The sequence below is a fragment of the Vulpes lagopus genome, chromosome 10 (assembly GCF_018345385.1).
Source record: "Vulpes lagopus strain Blue_001 chromosome 10, ASM1834538v1, whole genome shotgun sequence".
NCBI classification, from domain to species: Eukaryota; Metazoa; Chordata; class Mammalia; order Carnivora; family Canidae; genus Vulpes; species Vulpes lagopus.
The window spans coordinates 49,859,206-49,869,680 of NC_054833.1; the positions used below are offsets into that span (position 1 = coordinate 49,859,206).

Here is a 10,475-nt window from a genome sequence, read left to right on the forward strand (position 1 = left end):
GAAAGGCAAGAAGAAAGTACACTCAGCACTTACAGGACGCAGTCCTTGAGAGGGAGCCTGGCCCTGGGGAGTTGCCTGAGCCTATGCTTCATGTCCCAGGAAGGAAAGGTGCTGAGATTTGAGACTTCCTCAAAATTCTGTCATGAAAATAAGAGGCAGCTGTGGTTGGATGTGAAGAAGGAGCATGTTTAAGAAATGTGTAACGACTTCAGGGAACTCAGAAACACTGTGTAGCCATATGAGAACATCCTGGAGCACCATAGACAAGCACATCAAACTCAAAATGCATGAAGATGCCCAAAACATAACGAACTTGAATCTAAGACAAAAAATATTGTTAGAACACCATCCTGGCCCCTTTAAATTCTATATTCCGGTTTTCCCAAGAGCTAAAGACAAGTAGAGATCAGGAAGCCAGCAAAGCATTATGAAAGGCTACTCGAAAGAATTTCAGATCCAACTCTGACATTAGTAAGTTTGCATTTTAAACTTACTCCTCCTACAGTCAGCAAATATTCTTTAACCAATCCAAAAGCCAAGAATAAATCTGGGTAGAAACAAGAAGGCTGAGAAAAAGAAATATACTCCTCAGAAGCCAGCTGGGGAAGACACTGAACTCAGTCAGAATTGTGATAATGTCATCTCTGGAGAGATTAAATCCCAAAGGCCTCAGAGTAGGTTGGTTGGTTACCCAACCATGAAAATGCAGGTTTGGACTTCTGCATAATGTCAATGACAAAAGGCAATCACTCCTGACCCCAGTCCAAAGCCTGTCAGTTCTTAGGCTCAAGTGTGGCAGTTTGAGGTGAAGTTGCCTAGAAAACAGAATGTGGGCTTTGAAGCTTGTTCCAAACACCAGTTCCACTTGTGGGTAATGTGCTTCCTTCTCAGGGTCTGATCCCTTCCTTTGCTGCCCATGTTCATGCCCTACTTGAAGGGCTAGAATGGTGAACCAGTGAGATAAATATGTGTAAGTCCCTTAGCACAGTGTTCAGCACATGTTAGTTCTCTCTCACACTTCTAAAACCAGTGTTTGGGACTATATACAAGAAAGTCAGATAAAGTTGTTGATACTTAGTAGAAAGAATATTGGGCTATGATTAGAGACCTGGTTCTTATACTCACTCACTCTGTGACTTTAGACAAATCACTGCACTTGCTGATGCATCAGCTTCATCACATGCAAAATGAACTAGATAATCTGGATCAAACAGAACTCCCTTGTATTATACTCAAAGGCAGTTGGGGTCAGAGGTGGGAAGGCAGGATGGAGAACAAGTTAAATGGGACAATTCTCCTCCCCTGAAATCATGGCTGCAAGTTTCCAATGGCAGAGCCTCCTACCCAACCAGGATGGACTTGAAACTGTTGAGCCACTGTGACCTTCGCTGGCTAACCCAGGTCAGGTTCCCCATCTGCAATCAATGGGCAGGGTAGAAATAGAGGAATGGAAGGTGAAAAGTGGCATTCAGCTTCAGAGGTATCCTGGCTTAGCTCCCCCCTCACCCACACACACATACTTCTGTGCCCCTCCTGTCTGGACAGGGATCCATGGCCCCTGTTGCTACTATTATATTACTATTAAACCCTGTCTAATGTAGCAGCATCTCATTTAGAGTCAATGGAAGTTTCATGAGCAACTCGGTACCTGGGGCCAACTGGAGTGAAGGTGTCACAGCCTGTTCTTCAAACTGCCTGAGCCTAAAGAAAGAACCCCTGCAAAGAAAACACATTTAATGTCATGCCATAAAACTTGAGAGAAGTGACTCTCTCTTGCACCTTATACCTCTCCATACATAAATGCTCACAAACACCTACCTGCTAAACAACAAAAATATCACACTGGGACTATTTCAGAATACCATCTGAAAAGTAATAAAGTTATCTTTTAAAATACTCTACAAAAGAACAATTCTTATCAGTCATCGTTGAGGACTCTCTGCCTCTCTGAAACACATCCGGGCCTTGTAACATCCAGAAGCTTCTAGAAGACAGAAACGAGGTTAGCCCATGTCATTCATGCTGCATGGATACGGCTGCCTCCACCTTCACCATCCTTCACACCCAATCTACCTTTGCCATGCTTCTGCCTGGCCAATTCTTTTTCACCTCTAGATCTCAGTATAAACATTCCCTTCTCCAGGAAGTCCTTCAGGACTCCCCACAGTTGGCTTCCATACCCTTTCTCTGTGCAACTGCACCTACCTTATTAGCATTAGCTGGCTCTACTGTGCTTATATGTTGACTAGAGTGTCTCTCCACTACACTTTGGGTTCCTTGAAGACGGAGAGAGACTACATCTCTAGCTCTTAACACAGTTCTGGCATATACAAGTGCTCAATAAGTATTTGTTGAATGAGTAAATGAATCTGAGTCAGATTAATAGTTGTAATAAAAAAAACTACTCAGGTCTACCTCAGTAGACTAACCAATAAACCTGGTAAAAGGAAAACATAAGTCCCTAAGTGTGAAAACTAGGTGCTCTCCCTAGAGTTCACCTAGGATTAGGTTACATCACTGAGCCAGGGATTGGTGCTACTGAATGTACAATGTCAGAGGGCCTTACCACAAGGCCCAACCAGCTACTCCTTCTAAGAAAAGAGAAACAGACAACCGCTTATGGAGGACCTACATGCATCTCCTTTAAGCCAAATAAAACCTAACAAGGAAAGTAGTACAGTCATCTTACACATAAGGAAGCCAATGTTTATAGAAGCAAATAATGCATCCAGTAAACAGCAAAGTTTGACCTGCTGATGCTAGAATCAATACTTTATTCACTCTGCCTCATTGCTTCTCACCTTCGATAGGCTTGGATGTTTATTTTCACATTCTTATTAGCAACATACTAGCTGGGAAGCTGGACACCCTTTAAGTTGTGGCAGCTGACATGAAGTGATGGCACTGAATCAATGAGCAGATGAACAGGCATTCAGACCCATTATCTATGGCTGGCAAAGGGCTCATGTTGCCAAAGATCTTGTCTTTGAAAACAGCTTTGGAGAAAAGAATCAGAGAAGGGAACACAGAAGAGAAAGAAAAGCAGAAATGTGTCAAGAAAAGCCCCTCTAGATTGATGACTGATGAAACAAAATTATATAAAAACATTACAGTGCACACCCAACCATTCACACAAAAAAATGTATTCCAAAAAACAAGGTGATCATTAACTGTCATTATCAACAGGGACATTACTCATAGCTACAGGGCTCCACCCAACTATCAGCATACAGTCTCCTGCCTCCAAAGACAAAGGTACTAGGAGTCAAGAGAAAAGCTTAGAGAAAATGAAAATGCATTCAATTCCCAGTCAAATGAAAATGCCATGGGCCCAAGGCCAAAGTATATTCTTGGCCTGATGGTGTTCACCACCCTAAATTTAGCCAACTGGTGAGCTTTTTAAAGAAGCATCTTACTCAACCTTTTGCAAGCCAGAAATTTACCTCCTATTGCACAGCTTGCTTCTCCCCTGAAGCTGGAACACACTGTCCTTGGCTTTGTCACCCGTATAAGAACCAATGCCAACGAAAGCTCTGCTGTTATCACCTAGCTTGGCTTGTCCAAGCAGCGCCTGGATGAGGTCCTCCGAGGGCACTGCCAAAAGGCCCCCTTTCCCCAGAAACCCAGCCCACCTCTCTCACCTTCCCCTTATCTGCTGTCTCATCTTAATTCTTATCATCAGGGGTTCATTCTTTTGTGTTTATCACTCTTAGCTCCAGAAATCACCTTTTCAGATGAGAAAACTCTGGAGAGAATTTGCATGCCCATTAACAATACCAATGTCTGTGCAGCTTCTAACATTGCTTGCCTCATCTGATCCTTACAACTACACTGTGAGGACTGAGAGGCTGTGTGGAAAGTTGAAAATCATGAAGCCCTGGAGTCTGACCTGGATTAGAAGCCTCATTCTTTCACTCAAGCAAGCTTTAGTTGCCTCGTGTGAAAACAGATTGTGAGATCTACCTTAGCTTTATAAATGGAAACTAATATTACCTTCATTCACATGGTTCTTAATCTGGGGAACTTTTAGAGCCAGAAGAACCAATTGGTTAAATGCATGACTCTGGAGCAAGACAGAGAAATCGGGGATTGTGCTGCAGACAGCTTTGGAGAATGGTAACTAAAGGTGGATCAAGACACAACTAGACTGCTGTCACATCTATGAGAATCAGAGCCAGGAACCCACAGAGACTAACAGAAGAAAGAGAGACAAGAGGAAGTGATGTAGGACCATCTAGCTGACCTAAAGCAGTGACAAATGCACATTCAGTCATCTTGCAGTGGCTCCTGCTAACTAGTTTCATTGTAGCAATAGATAAATACTGATTAAGCATAGTTGTGTGCCAAAAAGATGGTCAAGAGAACAGATTAGGGGCACTTGGGATTGCAGTAACCTCCTCACAGATGTTGGTAGAGGGCAGGAAAATATCCTGAAGCCAGAATTAATAAAACTAATAAAACTCAACATATAAGCAGAAATGGCCCACACTAGGGAACAGTTGGTAAAATGTTCTCCTAGAAAGGGAGAACACAGCAGATAGAAGGAGGACGAAAAATCACAAACAGACATATAAGTTTACAAATTAAAAGGACCCACTGCATGTCCAGCACAATGAAAGAAAAGTGATCCATATTCAGGCATATTTTCATGATGTCTCAGAGCACTGGGGTTGAAGAGAAATAACTTAAATAATCTTAAAGTTTCTAAAGGGAGAGGAGGGCCCAGTCTCACAACAGGTAGAGTGTACACTCAGGCTGCGGGCACCTTGACTCCTGCACGTGGGGCTTGTGTCTGGTTGATGATGTTTGGAGCAAAGTTTTCTGCTCTCTCCCCTGCGGGGCTGCAGCTCTACAGCCCAGGCCTTGCCTGACCCAACCCAACCATGGCTTCAGCTTTGGAAGAGCTACAGAAAGATCTAAAGGAGTAAAGGTGCTGCTGGGAAAGGCCACTAGAAAAAAAGTATGCAATGCCTTAGAGCTGAAAAATCCAAGATCAGATAGAAATCAAGAACAAGATGCAGCAGAAATCACAGAAAAAAAAGCAGAGCTTCTTGACAGTGAAAAGCCAGCTGCTGTGGTTGCTCCCATCATAACAAGATATACAGTGAAAATTGGTAATTGCAGATGAGATCAGTCAGATAAGTTTGTGAAAATCTACACCACCTTAACTGGAGTTCATCAAGTCTCTACTGAAAATGTGCAGGTACATTTCACAGAGAGGTCATTTGATCTTTTGGCAAAGAACCAAAATGGGAAGAGTTACTTCATGATTGTGAACAATCTCTTGAAACCCATCTCCACAGAAGGCAGTTCAAAAAAAGACCAAGACAGATAGAGTTATTATCTTATGGAGAAAGAAAGCACAAAACACGTAGTGGGATTACCTGACTCAGGATGAGAAGGAGTACAGAGGGAAAGAAATTTCTTCCTGAGACACTGATACAGATCCCAGTTAGGGACTGATGGATGTTCTACAGAAAATTTATGAATATGGAGATGATGATATGAAGTGAACCATTAATAAAGTCTGAGAGGAATCAAAAGAGAAACAAACCAAAGAAGACACAGAATTTTTAAAGTCATTTTGGGGACAGCCCGGGTGGCTCAGCGGTTTAGTACCGCCTTTGGCCCAGGGCATAATCCTGGAGACCTGGGTTCGAGTCCCATGTCAGGCTCCCTGCATGGAGCCTGCTTCTTCCTCTGCCTGTGTCTCTGCCTCTCTCTCTGTCTGTGTGTCTCTCAGGAATAAATAAATAAAATCTTTAAACAAAAATAAAGGGAACTGTGATGGGGAAATATTGAGGATTCCAATGAGGAATGTTGGTGAGCTGCAAGGACAAATTTGACAGATAACTACTTACACAGCCTTCTGCTAAGGAAAGGCAATGAATTTTCTCATTTCCTACTGGAGAATTCATTAAAATAAAATATGTTTATTAAACACTTCCTCCCAAAGATGGCTTCCTTAGTAATCTGGGCATTTTGTTCAAAAAAGGATAATATTGTATTCTTGTGTGAAATGTAAAAAAGCAAAGTAGCAAAGTCTTGCTTAATGATAACGCCACATCATGTGTATTTCTGTTCAGCTAAGAGGTACAAAAGTTCTGGTTTACCTGTAAGTTCCTGATATCAGTCCCCAACAATGTAAGAATAAGTAAAAATAAAACCTGAATTTTTACATAAAATGCACAAAAAAAAAAAAAGGAAAATGGAGGAATGCTTTCAAAATTCTGAGGGAAAATTATTTCCAACCAAGAATTCTATACCTAACCAAACTAAAATAAAAAGGTAGGATAAAATAAAGGCATTTTTAGGGAAGGATAGCATGAGATTGGGGGGTGAGGGGTGAGATAGTTGATGGTTTAAATATTTGAATTTCAAATATTTACCAAATATTCACCAGAGATTTCAAACCAGGGGAGAGGCAAGATCTGATTTGTGTTTAGTATTACAGTCTATTTTAGCTGACATTAGATCTTACAGTCTATTTATCTGATATTTTGTTAGTCTGGATCTCTCATGCCTGCTGTTTGCATGGCTTATCATTTTCTATTCTTTTACTTTCAACCTATTTGTGTCTATAAATACTGGGTGTGTCTCCTGTGAACAACACATAGTGGGAGCATTTTTTTTCTATCCAGTCTGGCAACCTCCTTCTTTTGATTAGATGGTTTAATACAATCATATTCAATATTATGATCCATATGGCTGGATGGTTAATTACCATTCTTTTTTGTTTTCTATACATTTCATAATCCTGTTGTTCCTATATTCTTCTTTTACTATCTCCTTTGACTTAAGTGGATAGCCCCTAGTGTACTATTTAAATTCCTTTAAGGATTTTGAACTATATATTTTTTAGTGATCTTCTCCATGGTTGCTCTAGGGCTTACAATATACATCTTAACTTATTAAAATCTCCTTCAAATTAACACTACTTAATTCTAGTAAGATAGTGAAATTTATCCTGTATTGCTATGCTCTCTTTCCCCTTTTTGTGCTGTTATTGTTATACATATGAATGCCTATCTAAGTTGCAAACCCAACAATACACTTTTGGAATTACTGCTTTTTATAATATTCTCTTTTATGTAAGCTAAGAGAAGAAATGAGAGCACAAATATACATTGGTAGGAGTTTCTTAAAATATATTAATTTTCTTATTTACCAGGTGGGGTTATTTCCATTTCTTCCTGTGGATGGGAGTACCTGCTGGTGTCATTTCCTCAAGCCAATATGGCTTCATGCCCACGCTCACTTTTGTGATGTTATTATCAAATATATTTCTATGTGTTATAGGTCCAATAATACAATTCTACAGATATTGTTTTAAAATAGAAGGAAAAATAAAAATTTAACAATATTGTCTTTTATCATTACCTAGATTTTTAGCAGAGCTCTTTGGTTTTTCACATAGATTCAGATTACTGTCTGATGTCACTTTCTGTCAATCTAAAGAACCTCCTCTAGTATTCCGTATAAGGCAGCTCTACCAACAATCAATTCTGTTTTTCTTTATCTGAGACTGTCTTTATTTCACCTTTGCTTTTGAAATACAGCTTTATTGGATATGGGATTCTTAGTAGAGAGTTTTTCTTTGTTTCTGAATATACTGTCACACTGCTTGCTAGCCCCCATTATTTCTGACATGAAGTCAGCTGTTAATTTTATTGTGGTGAGTCATGTTTTTCTTGCCTCTTTTCTTTTTTTTTTATTTGAGAAGGAGAGAGAAGAGAGCTTCCAACCTTGTCGGCCCGTCGGCGCGGCCCTCGGTGCAGCGGCGGCTCCCCCGGCCGCAGCTCTCCCGGTCCTGCCTCCCCGCCGGAAGCCGCGTTCGCCCGTCATGGCTCTACTCACTGCGGCCGCCCGGCTCTTCGGAGCCAAGAATGCATCTTGTCTTGTTCTTGCTGCTCGGCATGCCAGTGCCTCCTCTACGAATTTGAAAGACATATTGGCTGACTTGATACCGAAGGAGCAGGCCAGAATAAAGACCTTCAGGCAGCAACATGGCAAGACAGTAGTGGGCCAGATCACTGTGGACATGATGTACGGTGGCATGAGAGGCATGAAGGGATTAGTATATGAAACATCAGTTCTTGATCCTGATGAGGGCATCCGTTTCCGAGGCTACAGTATCCCTGAGTGCCAGAAACTGCTGCCTAAGGCTAAAGGCGGTGAAGAACCCCGGCCAGAGGGCTTATTTTGGTTGCTGGTAACTGGACAAATCCCAACAGAAGAACAGGTGTCTTGGCTCTCAAAAGAGTGGGCAAAGAGGGCAGCTCTACCTTCCCATGTGGTCACCATGCTGGACAGCTTTCCTACCAATCTACACCCTATGTCTCAGCTCAGTGCAGCCATTACAGCCCTCAACAGTGAAAGTAACTTTGCCCGAGCATATGCAGAGGGTATCAACCGAACCAAGTACTGGGAGTTGATTTATGAAGATTGTATGGATCTGATCGCAAAGCTACCTTGTGTTGCAGCAAAGATTTACCGGAATCTCTACCGAGAGGGCAGCAGTATTGGGGCCATTGACTCTAAGCTGGACTGGTCCCACAATTTTACCAACATGTTAGGCTACACTGATGCTCAGTTCACTGAGCTCATGCGCTTGTACCTCACCATCCACAGTGACCATGAGGGAGGCAATGTAAGTGCCCATACCAGCCACCTGCTGGGCAGTGCCCTTTCAGACCCCTACCTGTCCTTTGCGGCAGCCATGAATGGGCTAGCAGGGCCCCTGCATGGTTTGGCAAATCAGGAAGTACTTGTTTGGCTCACACAACTACAGAAAGAAGTTGGCAAAGATGTGTCAGATGAGAAGTTACGAGACTACATATGGAACACACTGAACTCAGGACAGGTTGTCCCAGGCTATGGCCATGCAGTACTAAGGAAGACTGACCCACGATATACCTGTCAGCGAGAGTTTGCTCTGAAACACCTGCCTCATGACTCCATGTTTAAGCTGGTTGCTCAGCTGTACAAGATTGTGCCCAATGTCCTGTTAGAGCAGGGCAAGGCCAAGAACCCTTGGCCCAATGTAGATGCTCACAGTGGCGTGCTGCTCCAGTACTACGGCGTGACAGAGATGAATTACTACACAGTCCTGTTTGGGGTATCACGAGCACTGGGTGTACTGGCACAGCTCATCTGGAGCCGAGCCCTAGGCTTCCCACTAGAGAGGCCCAAGTCCATGAGCACAGATGGTCTGATGAAGTTTGTGGACTCTAAGTCAGGGTAAAACTGAAGACTGGGGGAGACTAACTACCAGAAAGTGAGGGAGCTTTAAAAAAAAAGTATAATTTTGTTTTGTTTCAGGGGGCTTTTTAAGACTTAAGATTAAATTGTATCTGAGGCACTGATAATAAGTTGGAGGTTAAAATATAAATTAAGACTTTAAGAGATAAAAAGTAACCCCTTCCTCCCCAACCAGTTCCTTTCTCTTGCCTGGTGAGTTGCCCATCAACTGTAGGGTGACCAGGACTAATGCATGTGGTATGGGTTAGGTTTGGGCCCCCTACCATCTCTAGAGTGAGAATCTGGCTCTCCTTTCCATGGGTTAAAGCTGGTTGCAGAGAATCTGCAGTCACTTCAGAGCTTTCGGCTCTGTCCTCTCCAGCCCTCCGTAGGCCAGCAAATCAGGACTCCGCCTTTTTTGTTTCCATAGGAATCATGTTGGATTATCAGCTCTATCAAGCCCCATCACCCTCTTCCATGCACACAGACACTTCCTAGCAAGACCTGTTGGTTAGTTGGACATCTTTGGCATTTTTTTTTATGCTATCAAGTGACCATAAAGGCCATTAACATTTTGTGACTGGCACCCAGTGTTGTTGGTTTTTTTTAATTATCCCATGAAGATTAAGATCTGAAGTGTTCCATTCCCCACTACTTTCTTCCCTCCTTCCAGATTTTCTGTACCTGCTGCACTTCAAGCTGAGGGTGCTCTGGACCTACCCTTCTTGGTCCTTACTAGAGACCTCTTTCAGCAGGTTATATATGCCGCTATCTAAGTAAGTAGTAGTCCTTCCCAGTCATTTGGCTGTATGAGTGCTTAACATGATCTAAGTTTTCACTTCTGCGGAACACAAGCCACTACCCTCTGACCTTTTTTCTCACCTTTATTTTAATATGCTATACGCCACTGAATAAGGACTTGGGAATGTCCAGAATGATATCTTCAGAGTCTGGTTCCAGAGATATAGGTACTACTTTCTGAGCAGGGAAATTATTTAAGATTGGACGTGGTTTCCTTTGACTATCAGGTTCTGGGGCTAAGAACATTAAAAATACTAGGCCTCCCTTCTCTTTTCCTGCTACAAGGAAATATCCCTTTATTTATCAAGGTCCTTATCCGGTCCCTTCCCCAAGAGCTTACAGTACAGTGCTTATTTCTTAGAAGCCCCATTTGCACAGGTTTTCAGTGACTCAGAATGCTCTACTGCCTTTTCTTTAAGAAAGGATTGAAATAC

The 10,475-nt window shown here is 42.3% G+C and overlaps 1 protein-coding gene and 1 pseudogene across 1 annotated transcript; both read left to right on the forward strand.

Moving 5' to 3' along the window:
- The first annotated feature begins 4,883 nt into the window (after positions 1–4,883).
- Positions 4,884–5,567, forward strand: LOC121499365 (annotated as a pseudogene).
- A 2,220-nt stretch (positions 5,568–7,787) lies between these two features.
- Positions 7,788–9,432, forward strand: LOC121499355 (citrate synthase, mitochondrial-like). The gene has a single exon (XM_041769898.1). It carries the CDS (start codon positions 7,844–7,846, stop codon positions 9,242–9,244), a length of 1,401 nt encoding a protein of 466 aa, XP_041625832.1. The 5' UTR covers positions 7,788–7,843; the 3' UTR covers positions 9,245–9,432.
- The last annotated feature ends 1,043 nt before the right edge of the window (positions 9,433–10,475 follow it).